Source organism: Asterias amurensis, chromosome 18 (genome assembly GCF_032118995.1).
Source record: "Asterias amurensis chromosome 18, ASM3211899v1".
Lineage (NCBI taxonomy): Eukaryota > Metazoa > Echinodermata > Asteroidea > Forcipulatida > Asteriidae > Asterias > Asterias amurensis.
Genome location: NC_092665.1, coordinates 3624980 through 3648817, shown reverse-complemented (window position 1 = coordinate 3648817; position 23838 = coordinate 3624980). Strand labels below are relative to the sequence as shown.

The following is a 23838-nucleotide window of genomic DNA, read 5'->3' as shown; positions in this document are numbered from 1 at the left end:
TTTGAAATGTTGAGACCAATTTCGAGCTCATTCTGCGGTAGTGCAGTTAATAACAATCTTATAAGCTAAAGTCCCAGCCCATTTTCTATACCTTCCGCCCAGGGCCCAATTTCATAGAGCTGCTTTTGGCACAAAAAGTAGCTAAGCACAACAAAATTATGCTTACCAGAATAAGGTCACCAGCCAAAATACCATGTTACATCTACAATTTGTGACTGGTATCCTGCTCATTTCTGCTAAGCAGAAAATTATTAAGCAATATTTTCTGCTTAAACAGCTCTACTAATTGTGCCCAGGTAGTAGTTAAAAAGCAGGACAGTTCTTTTCAGAGCTGAGAAGTCTCCAGAACATCCGATATATCTACTCCGAGGTAGTAGAATACAGTTCTCTAAAGAACAAACTCTACCCGGCAAGTACACACACACATGGCGTTAAAGGAACACGTTGCCTTGGATCGGACGAGTTGGTCTATGAAAAGCGTTTGAAACCGTTTGTTATCAAATGCATATGGTTAGAAAGATGTTTTAAAAGTAGAATATAATGATCCACACAATTATCACTCAAAATTGCACGGTTTTCATTTTACATCACGAACTAACACGGTCGGCCATTTATGGGAGTCAAATAAATGGCCGACCGTGTTTGTCGACGAGGTAAAACGAAAACCACGCAATTTCAAGGCATATTTGTGTAGATCATTGTATTTTACTTTTACAACATCTTTCTAACCATACCGATTTTATAAGAAACGGTTACAGAACGCTTTTCAAAGACCAACTTGACTGATCCAAGGCAACGTGTTCCTTTAACGCAAGACAAATATATATTGACCCCTCATCTTAATGCAATGCCTCAAATCATTAAATTGTTTTATGATCAGACAATAGTGTGGTGCAGCCAGGATTGTTTTTACTTGGGACACAAGGGAGGCACTGTTTTTCAGCAGGCAATATTTTGTTCTATCTAGCTGTGTCTTATTATCCCTTTTTTCGGGGGCACTTTAATACAACAAAATTCCCTCAAAAGAAAAAAAACATGTTTTTTTGGCAAATAATAAAACCTTGGAGACCATTCTGGATCGGCCGAACCAGCTCCAAAATCTACAAAAGCGATTTGATGAAACCCACACAAATTACACTTAGAGTCCTGATCAAATATTCCCCATAAAAAATTTAAAAGGCAGATACAATAAAATATGAAGAATACAAACAGAATAGATTGATTGCACATAGCTTCATTGACTGCCAGACACAATAGAAAAATGCACGCGTGTATACACGCTGCCCACGACTCTCAGCCAATGATAGCCTTTCATGCGTGCACATTTCATCCAATATGGTGGTCAAAGAAGTCATGTGCAGTCCGTCTTATCACAAATTTAGCACATTGTCTTGTTCACGCAGGTCACCTGTTGAAACAAAGGAACAATTAAAAGAGTTTCTTTTTTAAAGTCATAAATTTTAGGCTGAACAATTAAAGCTTCAGAGGAACAGGATTTGAACCTGCAACCTCAGAATTAGAACGCCGGTGCTCTACCAACTGAGCTATCTAGCCCTTATGCTTTAGAAGGCAGTGGACACTATTAGTCATTACTCATGAAGTCATCCAGCAGAGCTGGCACTCCCTAAGTTGGAATGTGTTTCAGGTAGGAGTAAATTATGTTCAATATGCAACAAGTGACGGGCGTCATTCTCGAATCCGATTGCGGTTGGAATTTGTTTTATAAATGTTCATTAGAATTTTATTATCATAAGATCTGGAGAAGAAAGATTTGTTTGGCTACCGATGGAAATATCGGAGGGGCAGTTAGACGGAGAGAGCGATCCCAACGACAGAGGGTTGAGAGCGTCAACTCTTATCAAAAGTCGATCTAAATGATCTGAGTTTGAGCAAGATTTGGGACAAGTTCCCACAGTTATCTAGGCGATAGTCTATAAGCAGATTTTGTCGGAAGAAACAGAGGTGGCGATAGCCAAAGTCAGACAGTGGTAGCTGTATAGTGAGGAGTAATCAGGGCCCCGGGTTTTACAAATATTCAGACTTACTCATAATAGTTCATTTGCTTCCTTTGACATGACAGGAGATGAACCTAGAAATGAAAACAAAATGAATGCTGCATTCATGTCTAATGTATTTGTCTAAAAGAGAAAGTGTGAAAAAGTAAATTTACAATTTGTTTACAAACATAGCAGCAACATTGGCATTATTTTATAACAAGGCTGAAAGCTACTCCTGGTATGGTGGTCAAAGAAGAACAACTATTTGAAGTGGAAAGAACTCAGGGGAGCTGAAGGTAGGAATTGATATTCCTCTTTAACAGCCTAGACTGTATGATGGAGGGAAACATGCACCAGGCAATGAGTTCCAAAGAGACGCAGTATGTGGAATAAAGCTGTTGGAATGACTCAGAAAATGACAGATCTCTTAAAACAACAAGTTATCTGATACCAATGGTTCCGTAATAAAAAATTCAAAAGCTGGCACTAATTTAGAAGCGCCAAATTTCACTACGGCCAGCATTCTAAACAAACGTATACCTTTTCTTTGCCTAAACAAATATAAGAACCTTACCCCTTTGCACATATTGACGATGGAGGATGACAATGAGGGCACCTAAACCAATGCCGACGACTAAACAGACAAGACATAGTACCCATAGCGCACTCTGATAAGGAGGTCCACCTAAATAATTGATATAATGAAAAGAAGGTGATAGTAAGCTTACAGAGAATTATGGCAGAGCACACATTATTTTAACTTCAATAATTGCAGCTCTTGAGCACGACCCTTAGCTCTTAGAGCGAGGATCGACCTTTTGGATAAAATTTTGAAAATAAAATTAAGTCCAGGTTGCAAATTTCAACTACAGTAAAAAATAATGAACACAAACTATTACGTTGTTGTTGCTTTTACCTACCCAACACAATTTTTCTGTAGGACAGTATAGTTTAATAGATGTTAAATTTTGGTTTCACCCATATAAACCGATGTGTGTTAGCACTGTATACTCGGTACTTTCTAGAGCTCTGTGAAAAAAATCACTTGTAAGCATATTACTCGGGTGGAATTTAAACCCTAAGACCTAAAGATATATGACACTTTGGTGCACACACACATACCCGTGTTTTTGGGAGTAGGAAGTGTTGTGGGCCCGACTGAGGTAATATCATCATATCCTGGTGTTGGTTCTGGAGTAGTAGTTACCCCGGGCTCAATGGGCTCTCCTGTTGTTACATAACCTGCAACTTACAAAATACAAACTATTTTAATGTATATCAGGCTTGTTATTACGAAAAACCCAGAAGAAGCACATGTCCCCCCCCCACCTCCCCCACCCTGGGCCTGATGAAACAGGGTTTAATACCCCTATAGACCGTATTGAAAAACCGTACATCAATGAAGCACGCAGCATGCAGCTTTCCCGGTTTGATTTCTTAGGCACCTGCACGCACACACGCACGCACACGCGCAAAGACGCCATGTTGTAGGGCAGATATTTGAACGGTGACGTCATATTCAATACGGTCTATACAGTTCATATGGATGTAGGCTTGGGTATCATCAATCAGATACCCCTGGCTTGTAGAGCAACAAACACTACCTCCCAAACTTTATACAAATCAATCATGGTTAAGTGTCTCGCTTAAGGACACAAGCGTCACAACCGGGAGTCGAACCCACACTCTGCTGATCAAACTCAAACACCAGAGCAGAAAATCTGGTGCTCTTAACTGCTATAGGCCATAAGACGTCACACTATTTGCATTATGATTGTGACTCACCAATTGTAGGTTGTTGAATTGGTTCCAGCGTTCCAGTTGAAGGTTGTTGAGTTGGTTCCGGCGTTCGGTCATTAAGACACACTGCATCCGAGCGAGGGGTACCCTGCCGCACGGTGCACTGTTTTATTTTCTTGCATTTGCGGGTGCTGTTGTTATTTGGCTGAAAATAACCCACATGGCAACGTGTACATCGGATTTCAGTGCCATGATCTCCATCTGAAGAAAAAAAATTAATAAATGAATTTTTTTATGAAACACAGCCAATACTCACGTAATTTTTGTTTACGTTTCGACTAGTTTCACGAAGCACCACCAGTCGGTTGGTGGCGCTGTTTCCTGCTACGGCCACTGGATGATGGTTTGGCCCATTATGTCCTACCCATATTTCATGGGAAGGATCCATTGAGTCAAGTGAAAAGGGCTTTTGAGTAGTAGTGGCTCCCGAGAAGAGATAAGCACACTTTCTTTGAAACCATCAATTTAGCCACTAGTGATGTCAAGCACAGACCAGTAATTATAGAGATTGTGTCAGTTCCCAACAAAAACATATTATATTATTTCCAAATCTATTACAACGACTGTTATAGAAGAGTTTGCGGTAACACCATGTAATAACAATCTCTAAATGAGTTGGGGTGGTTCTGAAAAGAACCGTTGGATTAACTCGACGTTTCGATCAGTATGCTCTGATCGTCTTCTGGAGAATGCATTCTCCAGAAGACAATCAGTGCATTCTCCAGAAGACGATCAGAGCATACTGATCGAAACGTCGAGTTAATCCAACGGTTCTTTTCAGAACCACCCCAACTCATTTAGAGATTGTTATTACATGGTGTTACCGCAAACTCTTCTATATCTTATTTCCACCATGCAAAGTTTCAAATCCTACTCACACAACGACTGTTCTTCAACACCTAATATCTATAACCCCAGAGGAAAAATATTGTTGAGTTTCTTACGTCCTGATGTGGGTTCGTGTTCCGCGTCACATTTTGGGAGAGGCAAACATGTATCTGGTGATGTCATGTAGTATCCATCAACGCAGCCACACACCGTATCAGGTCCACGGTTGCTACAGTCGTGTAACTAGAAATACAAAATGAAAACAGTTAGTAATATCATTTATTTTGATACTGCTGTTGAGTATACTAGTTCAAACATTATACTTGTCCTGATGTTTATCTTCATCTACAAGGACAACTGGGGACTAAGATATAGAAAGGTTTGTGGTAACACCAAGTAATGACTATCTCTAATGAGTTGGGGTGGTTCTGAAAAGAACCGATGGTTTCAACTCGACGTTTCGATCAGTATGCTCTGATCGTCTTCTGGAGAAAGCTGGACTCTGATGCTGCTTGCTGCTTAAGTACTGTGGAGGTGGTTTGATGATGCACGAAGGCAGGAACTAAGACTTTTGATTCTGCCCTTTTCACACTGTGTCTCTTATCCCAGGGGTCGGTTTCACAAAGAGAGGGCCAGTCACACTGCATCAATATTGAAAACGATAAACGAACACACTGACCTCGATTGGTTGATTAAGTGTGCGCGTATTCTGCGCGGAGCAATACAACCAATAATGCGTTCTCTTTGCGTCGTGATCGTTTTCATTATCGCTGCAGTGTGACTGGCCCTTAAGGTTAGGACTAGTCCTAGGAGACATTAAAAACTTAAGGCTTGTCCTAAATTAGGAGGAGTAACTCGTCCTAACCCAAGATAAGACTAGTTCTAACTCTTTGTGAAATCCATCCCTGGGGAGGCCCTTCGGACTTTTTTACCTTACCAGTAACCAAGCGCCCTTTTACACTGCCCATGCCTAGGTCCCTATTCCATTTGCGTGTTTCAAGAATACCTGGGGTTTTACCGCTTACCTCTAGTATCCCTAAGGTATGGCCATTTGCCTGGACAGACTGAGGGCAGACCGAGGGCAAAGCGATCATAAGGTAAAAATACAAACAGTCTACATTCTTTGGATCGATGAGTTCCCACAAAGAACTCCACATAATACATTGTAATAGTTCACAAATTGGATGAATTATATCAAATTTAACTGTCTTACCACTTCCAAAGGGTGTAGGCATTTCTTGCACTCAAAACCTCGGCTACAGAAGTTAGAAGAGTTCATAAACTGACCTGTCGGCACGTGTCTACATCTTAAAGCAAAAATAAAATAAGACAAAGAACATTTCAGCCAAACCTTCGCACTCTATGTCCAAATATAATTTTTACAAAAAAGTGAAATTAATTTTCCTTTTTATAAACCAGTTTGCTTTAGTAATAAAAAACATTTACTTTTGCACCCATGAAGATTTATTTTCAATCAAAAAGCAATTTATTCCCTGGCTCATTTTTGACACCTCATAAAGACGTTTTTTCATTGACAGTTGCCCGTTTGCTCAAATCGCACACAAAGAAGGGTGTTTGTCAATTGATATGACCTCCACTGTGTGTTACATACGACTGTCTGCTAACAAAAGGCTTCAAGTCTTTTAATATTTGAGTAAGAATAACTCTTTCTCAAAAACTACAATGCTTTAGAGGAATTAGCCGTTTCTCACAATGTTTTATACTCTCAACAGCTCTCCATCGCTCAGTGCCGAGTAAGTTTTTATGCTAACAATTATTTTGAGTAATTACCAATAGTGTCCACTGCCTTTAAAGGAACACGTTGCCTTGGATCGGTCGAGTTGGTCTTTGAAAATCGTTCTGTGACCCTTTGTTGTAAAATGTATATGGTTAGAAAGATATTGTAAAAGTAGAATACAATGATCTACACAAATATGCCTCGAAATTGTGTGGTTTTCTTTTTACCCTGTCGACTAACACGGTCGGCCATTCATGGGAGTCAAAATTTTGACTCCCATAAATGGCCGACCGTGATAGTTCGCGACGTAAAAGGAAAACCGTGCAGTTTGGAGTGATACTTGTGTGGATCATTATATTCTACTTTTAAAACATCTTTCTAACCATATGCATTTCATAAGAAACAGTTTCAAACGCTTTTAATAGACCAACTCGTCCGATCCAAGGCAACGTGTTCCTTTAAAACTTTTTGTATTCAGATCAGGTAAATTCCCTGCAAGAAACCATCAGGATGCTTTTTACTAAACTGTAGCTATTTATCAGCTGACAATAGACTGATCCATTTAGCTCCGCCCCATTGCGTATTGACCAATCACAACGCAACAAAGGTCCGACAAATAAGGTCCGACATGCATGCGCGTATCTTGGCGCGCGCAGCAGAAGTGCGCAAAAGGCATTGGAGAGCCCCACGTGTTCTTGCTCACATGTGCGTCGTGGGCGGAGCTTACTGGATCGGTCTATTCTTTGAATTTAGTCTGTTGTTGGAGTCAAGTACACAAATTTACTTACTCTGATATTTGGGGTCGTTCCAAATTATTTGGATCACATGTGCAATTCTTGAGGAGAATGTCTCCAGGATTACAGAGTTGACAAGGACAATGGAGGCCATTTTCATCCATATGGTCGTAGAATCTTTCATGGATATCTCTCCTTGTAAAACAATTAACACCCTGTGAAGAAACCATTTAACAAAATATATTCAGCTTTCAAGAGGAGCTCTTTGAAGATGATGTTTTGTGATGTGCTCATTTTCCTATAGTTACAGTCTTCTTATCGAGCCGGTATGCTTTGTTTTTGAAAGGGCAAGGGCACCAAGGCATTTTCTCCTTGTTCTAAAGCCTGTAAGCCAGTTTACAGCTAGGTCCTCAGCGAGGTGAAGGGCTTTGATGCCACCATCAAGGTGAGAGAGTGGGCAGTCAGCTATCATGTGGCGCATCGTCTGGGGTTCACCACAATCACAAAGCCAAGATGCCAGGTAGCCCCACTTGTGTAGACTACTAGGGCCATGCGTCTGTACGGAACCGGTTTAAGAGGCACCAATGGACCTATGAGAGGTCCATTCCCGGCAGCTGGACGGTGGGGTCAGCGACCAGGAACTTGTGTGGGACGTTGGTGTGGTCTCGCCACCGTGTGCGCCATAGATGACCAAGGGGCATGGAGGCAATCGCCTTCATTGCCTCCGTGAGTGTAATTTTTACAGATAACATTGTAGGCATGTGTACTCAACTCCTGCGAAAACATTTGCAGTGAAAACAGGGCTGTGACATCAAAATACGTATCACATTGGCATTTACGGAAAGTATAATTGGGTTCAAAGCCATTGGACCCTTTCGGTAAACAGTGTTGTCCAAGGCCCACACTTTGTGTACCACAACTTATATCAAATAACAAACCTGTGAAAATTTAGGCTCAATCGGTCATCGGAGTCGGGAGAAAACAACGGAAAAACCCACCCTTGTTTCTGCGCGTTTCGCCGTGTCATGGCATGTGTTTATAACAACTCCGTAATTCTCGTTAACGAGAATTTATATTGTTTTGCTGTTTTCTCAAAGAGTAAAGCATTTCATGGGATAATATTTCAAGAGAAGTCTTTCACCATTGCCTTCTGTAAACCCTGTAAGTTATTTGGTAATCTGTGAACTTTTTTTTTTTTTTCTGAACCGAAAGGGTCCAATGGCTTTAAGTGTGGCTAGGGTTCGCCCAGAATGTCAACAACTGTGCTGGAGGGCTTAGCTAGAGGGTTCTCATCATTTTGCAAGCTGGTCCAAAAAGAGAAACATGTAGTCACTAAGTTTTTAAGAAACTTTAGTAGCGTTTTTTGTAACCCTCGTTCCCCTTTGATTTTTGTTTATGGTTACCTCTCTCTGTAATGATATCAAAGTCTTATATAGCGCACATATCTACCAACAAGGTACTCAAGGCGCTACATTTATACAGAAAGAGAGAGTAACACCAGAGTTTGAATTCGGTGCTATAAACCGCTCGGCCAAGACACTTCCACAAGGATCGAGCGATTTGATTATCCCAACTAAAAGACAAAGATAACAAACACAGACTTACATTTGGTCCCAAAATAGAACTTGAAGGTTGCGTGTTGTCACTTAGAGATGGAACAAAAACTATTAGCAGCAACCCCTACAAGAAAAAATGAAAAATATCATGGATCAATGACATCACTCTACAAACACAATGTCATGATGTCCCCCTTATATTAGTTTCAATAGCCTACATTTTAAGGAATGTCAGACAACTCGTCCGTCGGACAACTCGTCCGTTCGGACAACTCGACGGTTCAGACAACTCGACGGTTCGGGCAACTCGACAGTTCGGACAACTCGACTTTGAGACAACTCGACGGATGGCCAAGACAAGTCGACGGTTGAGCGGTCGACCTCCGTTACTGTCATGTTTACACGAACTTTACTGTTTAATTCCTGCGATTCTATAATATTAATCATTTTATTATTTACCAACTATTATTTATCACAAGAAGTGTGGTGTTCCAGTGAAGCCATACTTGCAGAAACATGTTAGTGACTATCTCGAGACTTTGTGTAAAAAACAGACTATGAGTATGACCATGCATGACTCTATGTGTAGCCAGCTAGCAGTTGTCTTCAATTTATTCAAAATAAAAGGTTTAAGAAAACACAATTAAAACATTAAATAAGTAAAACATTATACAGCTCTATTATTAGAAGATTTACTTTTATTTACTTTATTACCAACAACAATAACAACTCGATCATTGCTCTACGAGCAATGAAAATGCCGCGGGGTCATGGTAAACATCAAAAAATCAATTATCCGGAACCCACCCACCATAATATACCCCCTCCCCCCGGGGAACGGCCTTGTATCATTGCCAAGTCGCTGGTCAGTACATCCCCACCCCCAGGCCGCTATTTACCCGTCTCACCCCGCGCTGAGCCCCGTCCACGGCCATCCGTCGACTTGTCTTGACCCCAAGTCGAGTTGTCTGACGGTTGAATAAATCATACGTCGAGTTGTCCGAACCGTCGAGTTGTCTGAACCGTCGAGTTGTCCGAACGGACGAGTTGTCCGTCGGACGAGTTGTCTGGTCTCCATCCATAGAGTGTGGCCTGTGCCTGTGGGAGCCAACAACATGATGGCCAACACCCAAAAAAATATTTAATATCACACATTCCTGATTAAAATAACAAATTCCTGATGAATTAACAATTTATTCACTTACCAAATACGCTACAAATACTGTGTTTATTATAAATAAGCTCGATGAGTTGTCAAAATGGAATGCCATATCTTTTATTTTAATGGAAATTTGAGAGAACAAAATTTAGCTTCGTCGTCGTCTCTTGGTGTTGGTCGTCGTTTTTGTACAACCCAGAAAGTTCAGACTGTGCAAGTCTCGCACGTAGCGAAAACGAGAACTTAATTTAAAAAAAGTATATTTTTGTACAAAACCAAATTGTATTAAAATTGTTATTTGTTAAAAAATTCTTAAAGATTATTATTTTTAACGTACTTTTTGTATAATTATTATTTTAATTCGTGTACATAATAATTGTTTTGTTTAAATTAACGTAAATATTATACATTTATCGGGACGAGGATCGCTGTTCGACATCGACCTGGATGGTTTTTCTAACAAACCCCGTTTGTGAATCACGTCCAATTGGCGCGATCATCACATAGGTTCAGCGATAATGGGAACGTCAATTGGGTAATATTCTTAATTGTTTAGAGTAAACCGGAAACTGGAGGTCAAGTTTTTTTCTTTAGTTTTCTTCGTTAATTTGTTGAATTGATTTTACTTTTCTGTTTTTAATCACTTATTTTTACATTCCCAAGAACATATTCACTTTTTAGAGTCATAACTTATGTTAAACTAAAATTATTGACAGAACAAAATCTCCCCAACGTAAAACTCCATTAGGTTGGGACCACAATGGTCCCGGAAGTTCAATTTCTCGCGAGACTTGCACAGTCTATTGCGACACACTTTAAATAGGGGAGTTCCCCGCCGCTGTTTCGATGATGATGTCATCATTTATTCAATAACTTTGTTTGTTTCCTATCAAAGTGTCATGATAGATGAACATTTAATCATAGAGCAAAGTTGTAAATAATCAAAACCAACACAAGTTGAGGTTATTCTGCATTTTATTAACCTCACAAGCAGTTGTAATAGTATTTGAGACCACGTTCCCTGTGACATCACAGAGATACAGAACATAAGCTGAACTGGTTGCATACACAACAGAATTAATAAGCCATTTGCGAGTTAGATTTGAATGATGTCTGGTACAATGACTTGCTTAGTCACAAGTTACCGCTTACATTTGAACTCCTCAGACTAAAGGGACAGTTGGTATATCACATGATTCGGGGAAAGCTTGTGTATAGCAACCGAGCAGACCCTGGTAGAATTGTGTATGGGGCCCGGGTGGCGAATTTTTTTCCCCCAAACGACATTGCAATATTTTTCCCCTGCCCCTGTGATTGGCTCTTTCCGTCAGATTACGTCATCATGAAATTGGCCTCCTCTTTCACCAAATCATTGCAATGACGTTTTAGGAAGAAAAAAAATTGCAGCCGGGTCATCTCGTACGTAACTAAGCTTCCCCGATCGGATCATGTGAAATAGCAACTGTCTCCATAGTCTGAGGAATTCAAATTGAAGTGGTAACTTGTGATCAAGCCATCAATGTAACGGTCAATATATTAAAACCTAACACGCAAGTAGCTAATTGTACATACTAAGTTAAGTAGAGTAGAAAAATTTGATAAATTGATCACACAGCTGTATAAAAATAGTTCTATATGAATGGTTGTGTGAGGCAGTGCTATCGGCTCTGTTAGTAGTGTAATGCAATGCATCACTCATCAAGTGTTACACCAAAGGGAAAACTGATTCGGGTGCATTTAATATAATTTTTGGGTTGAACAAAGAAACAAGTTATGAAAGCGGGATTTGAACCAGATTAACATGCCGGTGTTACACTTATACTGAGCTATCTAGCCCTATATGTTGCCGGTCTCCCCTATTTGGTCAATATCTGTGTTAAAGGCAGTGGACACTATTGGTAATTACTCAAAATAATTATCATCATTAAACCTTTCTTGATTACGAGTAATGGGGAGAGGTTGATAGTATAAAACATTGTGAGAAACAGCTCCCTCTGAAGTGATGTAGTTTTCGAGAAAGAAGTAATTTTCCACGAATTTGATTTCGAGACCTCAAGTTTAGAATTTGAGGTCTCGAAATCAAGCATCAGAAAGCACACAACTTCGTGTGACAAGGGTTTTTCTTCTTTCATTATTATCTCGCAACTTCAACGATCGATTGAGCTGAATTTTCACAGGTTTGTTATTTTATGCATATGTTGAGGTACACCAACTGTGAAGACGAATCTTTAACAATAACCAATAGTGTCCACTGTCTTTAACACTCATTTAGTGTAAGTATTCAGTATATAAACATTTAAAAATGCTCAGTACAATTTTTCTTTACTTTATGTCTCTAAATTTGTACGGCTGTATTTCAATCATAGTTTTTATTTTAAAATTATAATCAATTGAACTTTCTTGATGTAGGTTTGAAAAGGTTCTTGTCAATTTTCATGGCTTGACGATGTGCAGTTTTGATTAAACTACTGTTGTTGAATTCAGTATTATAATTACTATTAAAGGTTTTGAAAATATCTAACTAAAACTTACCACCAAATACAAATTAATTTAAAGTTTATATTATTTTAAGTACTACAAAGTAATATTTAAAGTTAAACTATTCAGAGAAGATTGCACATAAAAAGGCAAGCAGCAGCAGCAAAAAATATATTTCAAGAACAAATTTACACAAATTATCTATTAAAACAGGGTAAAAGTCTGATTTTTGCACTAATTTAGAAGACAGGGATCAAGAACTTATCTTTGGCAAGAGAGATCATTGTTGATATTTCTTTACTGAATTGTGTTACACATTGGCATTAAAATGCTTAAATCAGTGTCAGATCTAGGATTCAACGATAAATATTTGTTGATGGTGGAGACATATAATGAAAAGGAGATTTTAAAAGTTTATTCCCTTGCTAAGCGATTAAGCCTCTTTGACGCTAAGATTCAGCCTGTCAGTAAAAAAGACAATAAGGCTTTCCTTCCTTAAAAAGCCACGCTCTCCGAAACAGACAGTGTTTTCAATAAGATCTTGAAGTCCCCGACCAAGCAGTGTATTGATCAGGAGTTTCAGACAAAGACTTTCTAGTCATTGCCGTTAAAAGGAGCCAGTCTTCTTTCAGGTTATGCCAGTTATAATTGTTGCATAGATGCAAAAAATTAAATGCATATTGAAAACCTAGATATTAGTACTTGTAATTAATTGCATACAAATAATATATATAGCGAGCATTTATAAGGCGTGATGAATGACACTCCTAGTGCTGAATAATAAAACCAGTTGCAGATTGCTCAAGTTATTTTTATAACGCAAAGCAACCATTTGTAGGGGCACAATGCCAGGCGGCGACATTAGAGCCTGATCATGACAGAAACACAGAGGCAAACCCCTTTCTTGTACCGTAAGTGTATGGCCATTCTTTTATGAGCATCACACGAATACAAATGGATTACATCAAAACCTAAACACAAATGTTTTTTTATAAAAAAATACAGTACTGGTACTCTTAATGTTGTAAGTATAAATGTACAGTTGAGTTTGTGTATGTAATACATAAGGCAGTTTTACAAAACAGCATGTCCTAAAAAATGTTAAACTTCATTTTTATTATTAATTTATTGCATTATATTACAAGTTTATATACTTGAAAGTATCCAACAGAAACATATATACATAGAAAAGCTTGTGATTGGAAGCTTATATACAGGCTTATACAGAAAACAACTTAATTTGCTTTAAACAAAATATGGTTAAATCTTGCTGTAATGCTTTAAAGCCATTGGACCCTTTCGGTAAACAGTATTGTCCAAGTCCCACACTTTGTGTATCACAACTTATATATAAAATAACAATCCTGTGGAAATTTAGGCTCAATCGGACATCGGAGTCGGGAGAAAATAACGGGAAAACCCACTCCTGTTTTCGCGCGTTTCGCCGTGTCATGGCATGTGTTTATAACAACTCCGTAATTCTCGTTAACGAGAATTTATATTGTTTTACCGTTTTCTCAAAAAGTAAAGCATTTCATGGAATAATATTTCAAGAGAAGTCTTTCACCATTACCTTCTGTAAACCCTGTAAATTATTTGTAAATCTGTGAACTTTTTTTTTTTTTTCTGTACCGAAAGGGTCCAATGGCTTTAAATTACACTCATATTTCCATCAAAACTTGGACGAATGCTGCCAAATTTTCCAACCATCATTTGATTGAAATTTGAGGCTAACTACACTTTTGGACATGTACACAAGAAAACTTGAAGTATGAGGCAGGTCTAGGTAACTTCACACTCTTTGTCCGACTATTCCGTCTACAGCATCTGTATACAATAAAAATAACCCCCCAAAATTTAAATTCTGATGAATAATAACATTTATTTCTACGTTGTCATCAATATCAAGAAAGTATATCAAGGTTAAAAATGTTGCATGATCCGAAAAGAATTATTTCCTAAGGAACAACTCGCTTACAAAAAACCAAAAACCAACAACAAACAACATCAAAACATTATAGACCGATCCAGGCGCACAAGTGCTGGGCGCTGCCTTGCGCTGCGCACCACTGCTGGGGTGTCTTTGTGCCTAGTTTTGTGCACAAAGACATAAGAAAATCGTTTTCCTTTTCACTTTTTATGGGAATTGAATGTCTTCCTCGACAATCAAGGAAATTTCATTGATGTGGCTGCTTGATATAACACTGTAATACATTCTTGATAAATTTGTAAAATTAAGCAGAAAGTAAAATACTGAAATTCTGACAAAATACCTTGCCGATGTAATGCATTTTAGCGAATATTATGCAGTTTCCGCGTCTTTGACCCCTAACTCGCCTAAGACAAGCACCTTTTTCAAGATGATCCGCCTTCTATTTTGTTGCAAATATTTGTGGTCAGTGATCTACATTGGTATAGCATGATGTCCTGTTTAGGAAATTGTGTTATTTGTTGAGGAAAACATTTAATTTCCATAATGAGTGAAAAGGAACATGATTTCCTCATGTCTTTGTGCACAAAACTAGGCACATGTACACCCCAGCACTGGCGCGCGATGCTCAACACTTGTCGCCTGGTGCGCGTCGGATCAGTCTATAGACTTACTCTTTTCCTCTTCTAGCCCGTTTTCAGCCAAGCTGTATGAACCTATTTGGAAAAAAACAAACAAGAATTTATTAAATACATTCTGATATGTTTGTCAAAGGAAATTACATGTGATAATAAAATATAAATCATAACAAGTAGGTGAAATGTTTGATCAGTGTAATTGAATTGAATTGAGTTGAAATGAAATGAATTGTTTTATTCATCAGGTATAAAAATACATAAACCTTGAGTACCAACTTATAAAAAACATAATATAAAAACATAAAAAACAGAAAAGAGAAGTGGACCCCTCCCCCAACTAAAAGAGGCCAAATTGCACAGGAAATACCCCCCCCCCCCAAAAAAAAGCAACAAAAGTGATGCTTACCTCTTTGGGTGCATGATCGAACAAATTTCCAAATAGTCCTCCAATGGGAAAGAAAAATGCCCCACAAAAAACCATGAAGGTTAGACGAAAAAAAATTCAAAATTTCCCATTGTGGATGGCAAGGTGCTCTGTCCGGTCCATCTTGACAAAGAAAGAAAAATAAACAACTTTAGAAGAAGTAAAGTTGACATATCAATAACAAAATTGTATTTGATGCGTTTATCACTTAAAATTATATAATCTTTGGTGCAGGATGCAAACACATACCTGTGTTTTGGGTAGTAGGATGTGTTGTGGTCCCGACTGGGGTAATCTCATCATATCCTGGTGTTGGTTCTTGGGTAGTAGTTACACTGGGTTTATCAGGCTCAATGGGTTCTTCAGTTGTTACATAACCTGCAACTTACAAAATACAAATTATTTTAATGTATAATGGGCTTGTTTTTACAAAAAGCCAAAAGAAGCACATGTTCACCCTCTAGCCTGGGCCTGAAACAGGGTTAAATACCCCCATAGACCGTATTGAAAAACCGCTTTTTTGCTATGAAAGTCGCCATCCTGTAGGTCAAACCGTATGCGCGTCCAAACGCGTACATCAATGAAGCACGCAGCTTTCCAGGTTTGATTTCTTTGGCACCTGCACGCACACACGCACGCACATACAGTTCATATGGATGTAGGCTTGGGTATCATCAATCAGAAGCGTGGCTGGTAGAGCAAAAAGCACTACCTCCCAAACTTTATACAAATCAATCAAAAGTGTCTCGCTTAAAGCCGTTGGACACTTTCTGAACAGAACAAAAATTAAAAGTTCACAGATATACAAATTACTTACAGGGTTTACTAAGTGTGGGCCTTTGGACAATACTGTTTACCGATGTTGCGCGATTGCTTTAAAGACACAAGCGTCACGACCAGGAGTCGAACCCACACTCTGCTGATCAAACTCAAACACCAGAGCAGAAAATCTGGTGCTCTTAACTGCTATAGGCCATAAGACGCCACACTATTTTCATTATGATTGTGACTCACCAATTGTAGATTGTTGAATTGGCTCTTGCGTTGGGTCATTAAGACACACTGCATCCGAGCGAAGGGTACCCTGCCGCACGGTGCACTGTTTTATTTTCTTGCATTTGCGGGTGCTGTTGTTATTTGGCTGAAAATAACCCACATGGCAACGTGTACATCGGATTTCAGTGCCATGATCTCCATCTGAAGAAAAAAAAATAATCAATGAATTTTTTTATGAAACACAGCCAATACTCACGTAATTTTTGTTTACGTTTCGACTAGTTTCACGAAGCACCACCAGTCGGTTGGTGGCGCTGTTTCCTGCTACGGCCACTGGATGGTGGTTTGGCCCATTGTGTCCTACCCATATTTCATGGGAAGGGTCCATTGAGTCAAGTGAAAAGGGCTTTTGAGTAGTAGTGGCTCCCGAGAAGAGATAAGCACACTTTCTTTGAAACCATCAATTTAGCCACTAGTGATGTCAAGCACAGACCAGTAATTATAGAGATTGTGTCAGTTCCCAACAAAAACATATTATATTATTTCCAAATCTATTACAACGACTGTTATAGAAGAGTTTGTGGTAACACCATGTAATAACAATCTCTAAATGAGTTGGGGTGGTTCTGAAAAGAACCGTTGGATTAACTCGACGTTTCGATCAGTATGCTCTGATCGTCTTCTGGAGAATGCATTCTCCAGAAGACAATCAGTGCATTCTCCAGAAGACGATCAGAGCATACTGATCGAAACGTCGAGTTAATCCAACGGTTCTTTTCAGAACCACCCCAACTCATTTAGAGATTGTTATTACATGGTGTTACCGCAAACTCTTCTATATCTTATTTCCACCATGCAAAGTTTCAAATCCTACTCACACAACGACTGTTCTTCAACACCTAATATCTATAACCCCAGAGGAAAAATATTGTTGAGTTTCTTACGTCCTGATGTGGGTTCGTGTTCCGCGTCACATTTTGGGCGAGGCAAACATGTATCTGGTGATGTCATGTAGTATCCATCAACGCAGCCACACACCGTATCAGGTCCACGGTTGCTACAGTCGTGTAACTAGAAATACAAAATGAAAACAGTTAGTAATATCATTTATTTTGATACTGCTGTTGAGTATACTAGTTCAAACATTATACTTGTCCTGATGTTTATCTACATCTACAAGGACAACTGGGGACTAAGATATAGAAAGGTTTGTGGTAACACCAAGTAATGACTATCTCTAATGAGTTGGGGTGGTTCTGAAAAGAACCGATGGTTTCAACTCGACGTTTCGATCAGTATGCTCTGATCGTCTTCTGGAGAAAGCTGGACTCTGATGCTGCTTGCTGCTTAAGTACTGTGGAGGTGGTTTGATGATGCACGAAGGCAGGAACTAAGACTTTTGATTCTGCCCTTTTCACACTGTGTCTCTTATCCCAGGGGTCGGTTTCACAAAGAGAGGGCCAGTCACACTGCATCAATATTGAAAACGATAAACGAACACACTGACCTCGATTGGTTGATTAAGTGTGCGCGTATTCTGCGCGGAGCAATACAACCAATAATGCGTTCTCTTTGCGTCGTGATCGTTTTCATTATCGCTGCAGTGTGACTGGCCCTTAAGGTTAGGACTAGTCCTAGGAGACATTAAAAACTTAAGGCTTGTCCTAAATTAGGAGGAGTAACTCGTCCTAACCCAAGATAAGACTAGTTCTAACTCTTTGTGAAATCCATCCCTGGGGAGGCCCTTCGGACTTTTTTACCTTACCAGTAACCAAGCGCCCTTTTACACTGCCCATGCCTAGGTCCCTATTCCATTTGCGTGTTTCAAGAATACCTGGGGTTTTACCGCTTACCTCTAGTATCCCTAAGGTATGGCCATTTGCCTGGGCAGACTGAGGGCAGACCGAGGGCAAAGCGATCATAAGGTAAAAATACAAACAGTCTACATTCTTTGGATCGATGAGTTCCCACAAAGAACTCCACATAATACATTGTAATAGTTCACAAGTTGGATGAATTATATCAAATTTAACTGTCTTACCACTTCCAAAGGGTGTAGGCATTTCTTGCACTCAAAACCTCGGCTACAGAAGTTAGAAGAGTTCATAAACTGACCTGTCGGCACGTGTCTACATCTTAAAGCAAAAAAAAAATAAGACAAAGAACATTTCAGCCAAACCTTCGCACTCTATGTCCAAATATAATTTTTACAAAAAAGTGAAATTAATTTTCCTTTTTATAAACCAGTTTGCTTTAGTAATAAAAAACATTTACTTTTGCACCCATGAAGATTTATTTTCAATCAAAAAGCAATTTATTCCCTGGCTCATTTTTGACACCTCATAAAGACGTTTTTTCATTGACAGTTGCCCGTTTGCTCAAATCGCACACAAAGAAGGGTGTTTGTCAATTGATATGACCTCCACTGTGTGTTACATACGACTGTCTGCTAACAAAAGGCTTCAAGTCTTTTAATATTTGAGTAAGAATAACTCTTTCTCAAAAACTACAATGCTTTAGAGGAATTAGCCGTTTCTCACAATGTTTTATACTCTCAACAGCTCTCCATCGCTCAGTGCCGAGTAAGTTTTTATGCTAACAATTATTTTGAGTAATTACCAATAGTGTCCACTGCCTTTAAAGGAACACGTTGCCTTGGATCGGTCGAGTTGGTCTTTGAAAATCGTTCTGTGACCCTTTGTTGTAAAATGTATATGGTTAGAAAGATATTGTAAAAGTAGAATACAATGATCTACACAAATATGCCTCGAAATTGTGTGGTTTTCTTTTTACCCTGTCGACTAACACGGTCGGCCATTCATGGGAGTCAAAATTTTGATTCCCATAAATGGCCGACCGTGATAGTTCGCGACGTAAAAGGAAAACCGTGCAGTTTGGAGTGATACTTGTGTGGATCATTATATTCTACTTTTAAAACATCTTTCTAACCATATGCATTTCATAAGAAACGGTTTCAAACGCTTTTAATAGACCAACTCGTCCGATCCAAGGCAACGTGTTCCTTTAAAACTTTTTGTATTCAGATCAGGTAAATTCCCTGCAAGAAACCATCAGGATGCTTTTTACTAAACTGTAGCTATTTATCAGCTGACAATAGACCGATCCATTTAGCTCCGCCCCATTGCGTATTGACCAATCACAACGCAACAAAGGTCCGACAAATAAGGTCCGACATGCATGCGCGTATCTTGGCGCGCGCAGCAGAAGTGCGCAAAAGGCATTGGAGAGCCCCACGTGTTCTTGCTCACATGTGCGTCGTGGGCGGAGCTTACTGGATCGGTCTATTCTTTGAATTTAGTCTGTTGTTGGAGTCAAGTACACAAATTTACTTACTCTGATATTTGGGGTCGTTCCAAATTATTTGGATCACATGTGCAATTCTTGAGGAGAATGTCTCCAGGATTACAGAGTTGACAAGGACAATGGAGGCCATTTTCATCCATATGGTCGTAGAATCTTTCATGGATATCTCTCCTTGTAAAACAATTAACACCCTGTGAAGAAACCATTTAACAAAATATATTCAGCTTTCAAGAGGAGCTCTTTGAAGATGATGTTTTGTGATGTGCTCATTTTCCTATAGTTACAGTCTTCTTATCGAGCCGGTATGCTTTGTTTTTGAAAGGGCAAGGGCACCAAGGCATTTTCTCCTTGTTCTAAAGCCTGTAAGCCAGTTTACAGCTAGGTCCTCAGCGAGGTGAAGGGCTTCGATGCCACCATCAAGGTGAGAGAGTGGGCAGTCAGCTATCATGTGGTGCATCGTCTGGGGTTCACCACAATCACAAAGCCAAGATGCCAGGTAGCCCCACTTGTGTAGACTACTAGGGCCATGCGTCTGTACAGAACCGGTTTAAGAGGCACCAATGGACCTATGAGAGGTCCATTCCCGGCAGCCGGACGGTGGGGTCAGCGACCAGGAACTTGTGTGGGACGTTGGTGTGGTCTCGCCACCGTGTGCGCCATAGATGACCAAGGGGCATGGAGGCAATCGCCTTCATTGCCTCCGTGAGTTTAATTTTTACAGATAACATTGTAGGCATGTGTACTCAACTCCTGCGAAAACATTTGCAGTGAAAACAGGGCTGTGACATCAAAATACGTATCACATTGGCATTTACGGAAAGTATAATTGGGTTTAAAGCCATTGGACCCTTTCGGTAAACAGTGTTGTCCAAGGTCCACACTTTGTGTACCACAACTTCTATATCAAATAACAAACCTGTGAAAATTTAGGCTCAATCGGTCATCGGAGTCGGGAGAAAACAACGGAAAAACCCACCCTTGTTTCCGCGCGTTTCGCCGTGTCATGACATGTGTTTAAAATAAATCCGTAATTCTCGTTGACGAGAATTTATATTGTTTTGCTGTTTTCTCAAAGAGTAAAGCATTTCATGGGATAATATTTCAAGAGAAGTCTTTCACCATTGCCTTCTGTAAACCCTGTTAGTTATTTGGTAATCTGTGAACTTTTTTTTTTTTTCTGAACCGAAAGGGTCCAATGGCTTTAAGTGTGGCTAGGGTTCGCCCAGAATGTCAACAACTGTGCTGGAGGGCTTAGCTAGAGGGTTCTCATCATTTTGCAAGCTGGTCCAAAAAGAGAAACATGTAGTCACTAAGTTTTTAAGAAACTTTAGTAGCGTTTTTTGTAACCCTCGTTCCCCTTTGATTTTTGTTTATGGTTACCTCTCTCTGTAATGATATCAAAGTCTTATATAGCGCACATATCTACCAACAAGGTACTCAAGGCGCTACATTTATACAGAAAGAGAGAGTAACACCAGAGTTTGAATTCGGTGCTATAAACCGCTCGGCCAAGACACTTCCACAAGGATCGAGCGATATGATTATCCCAACTAAAAGACAAAGATAACAAACAAAGACTTACATTTGGTCCCAAAATAGAACTTGAAAGTTGCGTGTTGTCACTTAGAGATGGAACAAAAACTATTAGCAGCAACCCCTACAAGAAAAAATGAAAAATATCATGGATCAATGACATCACTCTACAAACACAATGTCGTGATGTCCCCCTTATATTAGTTTCAATAGCCTACATTTTAAGGAATGTCAGACAACTCGTCCGCCGGACAACTCGTCCGTTCGGACAACTCGACGGTTCAGACAACTCGACGGTTCGGACAACTTTACAGTTCGGACAACTCGACTTTGAGACAACTCGACGGATGGCCAAGACAAGTCGACGGTTGAGTGGCCGACCTCCGTTACTGTCATGTTTACACGAACTTTACTGTATAATTCCTGCGATTCTATAATATTGATCATTTTATTATTTACCAATTATTATTTATCACAAGAAGTGTGGTGTTCCAGTGAAGCCATACTTGCAGAAACATGTTAGTGACTATCTCGAGACTTTGTGTAAAAAACAGACTATGAGTATGACTAGACCCAGTGACTGGGGCGCTGTACTCCTTTTAAACAATTTTTGACTTCATCTGTCGTACTAGCGCCCCAGGGAACGACACAGAATTTTAACAAATACCCTGTTTTTCGCGACACCCAGCCACAAAAAATGCCTCAAAATGACAAAAAGACCAAACAAACTAGCTCAAAAATCGCCTACTCTATTCTCGATACGTCTAGGATGTAACATCAGGCATTTAATTGTACTCACGATAATTTTTTAAACTCCAAATCGATGATTTTTAACTCCGCATCGTGGAGCGATTGACAAGTCTGCGATTTTCGGATGTGTATGATAACGAAACATGGCGTCGCGGTGTATAGATCAGGTGGTAGTCGCATCACGTGTCTTCGGTTTGCTGGTGACGCGTTGTGGGTGGATGTCCATCAACGGCTGTGTAATGCTACACAAATTATCAGAAAGGGGGTGAAAGGTTCTCAGAAAAGGAATATTGTCTGAAAGAGGGGATGAAGTCTGCTGGTCTGGATTTTTCTGGTCATCGCCCCCCCCAAAAAAAAAAAAAAAAAAAAAAGAAAAAAAAAGGGGAAAAAAGATGATAAATAATAAAAGCGGTTTTTATTTAAAGCGGTTTTTATTTATTTATCATATTTTTTCCCCTTTTTTTTTCGTTTTTTCTTTTTTTTTTTTTTTGGGGGGGGGGGGGGGGGCGATGACCAGAAAAATCCAGACCAGCAGACTTCATCCCCTCTTTCAGACAATATTCCTTTTCTGAGAACCTTTCACCCCCTTTCTGATAATTTTCCAACAACCCGGCACCGTGTAAGTTACGTTGCCCATGATTGACAGACGTGGGCACTCGCTAGCTGCAGCGCCTGTACCCATCCCAGTGTACAATGTATAGCATTCGCTGCAACGCCTGTAACAAGTGTAGCATTAAACAGCCGTTGATGGATATCCACCCACAACGCGTCACCAGCAAACCGAAGACACGTGATGCGACTACCACCTGATCTATACACCGCAACGCCATGTTTCGTTATCATACACATCCGAAAATCGCAGACTTGTCAATCGCTCCACGATGCGGAGTTAAAAATCATCGATTTGGAGTTTAAAAAATTATCGTGAGTACAATTAAATGCCTGATGTTACATCCTAGACGTATCGAGAACAGAGTAGGCGATTTTTGAGCTAGTTTGTTTGGTCTTTTTGTCATTTTGAGGCATTTTTTGTGGCTGGGTGTCGCGAAAAACAGGGTATTTGTTAAAATTCTGTGCCGTTCCCTGGGGCGCTAGTACGACAGATGAAGTCAAAAATTGTTTAAAAGGAGTACAGCGCCCCAGTCACTGGGTCTAGAGTATGACCATGCATGACTCTATGTGTAGCCAGCTAGCAGTTTATTCAAAATAAAAGGTTTAAAAAAACACAATTAAAACATTAAATAAGTAAAACATTATACAGCTCTATTTAGTAGAAGATTTACTTTTATTTACTTTATTACCAACAACAATAACAACTCGATCATTGCTCTACAAGCAATGAAAATGCCGCGGGGTCATGGTAAACATCAAAAAATCAATTATCCGTTACCCACCCACCATAATATACCCCCTCCCCCCGGGGAACGGCCTTGTATCATTGCCAAGTCGCTGGTCAGTACATCCCCACCCCCAGGCCGCTATTTACCCGTCTCGCCCCGCGCTGAGCCCCGTCCACGGCCATCCGTCGACTTGTCTTGACCCCAAGTCGAGTTGTCTGACGGTTGAATAAACCATACGTCGAGTTGCCCGAACCGTCGAGTTGTCTGAACCGTCGAGTTGTCCGAACGGACGAGTTGTCCGTCGGACGAGTTGTCTGGTCTCCATCCATAGAGTGTGGCCTGTGCCTGTGGGAGCCAACATGATGGCCAACACCCAAAAAAATATTTAACATCACACATTCCTGATTAAAATAACAAATTCCTGATGAATTAACAATTTATTCACTTACCAAATACGCTACAAATACTGTGTTTATTATAAATACGCTCGATGAGTTGTCAAAATGGAATGCCATATCTTTTATTTTAATGGAAATTTGAGAGAACAAAATTTAGCTTCGTCGTCGTCTCTTGGTCGTCGTTTTGTACAACCTAAAAAGTTCTTTACACGGGT

At 39.7% G+C, this 23838-nt stretch overlaps 2 protein-coding genes across 3 annotated transcripts; both read right to left on the bottom strand.

Annotated features, from left to right (window-relative positions):
* Window positions 1–730: 730 nt before the first annotated feature.
* On the bottom strand, window positions 731–9989 carry LOC139950592 (uncharacterized). Its single transcript, XM_071949345.1, has 10 exons — window positions 9859–9989; window positions 8703–8777; window positions 7152–7312; window positions 5839–5932; window positions 4742–4868; window positions 3783–3998; window positions 3120–3239; window positions 2572–2682; window positions 2046–2089; window positions 731–1408 (listed from the first exon to the last, which is right to left on the bottom strand). The coding sequence occupies exons 1-9, from the start codon at window positions 9922–9924 to the stop codon at window positions 2046–2048; spliced, it is 1014 nt and encodes a 337-aa protein (XP_071805446.1). The 5' UTR covers window positions 9925–9989; the 3' UTR covers window positions 731–1408.
* A 790-nt stretch (window positions 9990–10779) lies between these two features.
* LOC139950884 (uncharacterized) lies at window positions 10780–23822 on the bottom strand. 2 transcript variants are annotated; one of them, XM_071949725.1, is made up of 10 exons: window positions 23675–23822; window positions 21185–21259; window positions 19633–19793; window positions 18320–18413; window positions 17223–17349; window positions 16297–16479; window positions 15532–15666; window positions 15265–15405; window positions 14895–14936; window positions 10780–14117 (listed from the first exon to the last, which is right to left on the bottom strand). In XM_071949725.1, the coding sequence occupies exons 1-10, from the start codon at window positions 23738–23740 to the stop codon at window positions 14083–14085; spliced, it is 1059 nt and encodes a 352-aa protein (XP_071805826.1). In that variant the 5' UTR covers window positions 23741–23822; the 3' UTR covers window positions 10780–14082. The 2 variants fall into 2 exon arrangements, with proteins under 2 accessions (XP_071805826.1, XP_071805827.1); XM_071949726.1 differs by having other exon boundaries at window positions 15532–15660.
* Between the last annotated feature and the right edge of the window lie 16 nt (window positions 23823–23838).

What these genes read in the sequence shown, in the direction of transcription:
- LOC139950592 (XM_071949345.1), bottom strand. Translation starts at nt 9,924, where the DNA reads ATGGCATTCCATTTTGACAACTCATCGAGCTTATTTATAATAAACACA. An exon ending in CAGTATTTGTAGCGTATTTG is followed by an intron (nt 8,778 to 9,858) that starts GTAAGTGAATAA and finishes TTTTTCTTGTAG; the next exon opens with GGGTTGCTGCTAATAGTTTT. An exon ending in TCGTCAATATGTGCAAAGGG is followed by an intron (nt 2,090 to 2,571) that starts GTAAGGTTCTTA and finishes TTTCATTTCTAG; the next exon opens with GTTCATCTCCTGTCATGTCA.
- LOC139950884 (XM_071949725.1), bottom strand. Translation starts at nt 23,740, where the DNA reads ATGGCATTCCATTTTGACAACTCATCGAGCGTATTTATAATAAACACA. An exon ending in GAACGACCCCAAATATCAGA is followed by an intron (nt 18,414 to 19,632) that starts GTAAGTAAATTT and finishes TTTTGCTTTAAG; the next exon opens with ATGTAGACACGTGCCGACAG. An exon ending in ACACGAACCCACATCAGGAC is followed by an intron (nt 16,480 to 17,222) that starts GTAAGAAACTCA and finishes TTTTTTCTTCAG; the next exon opens with ATGGAGATCATGGCACTGAA.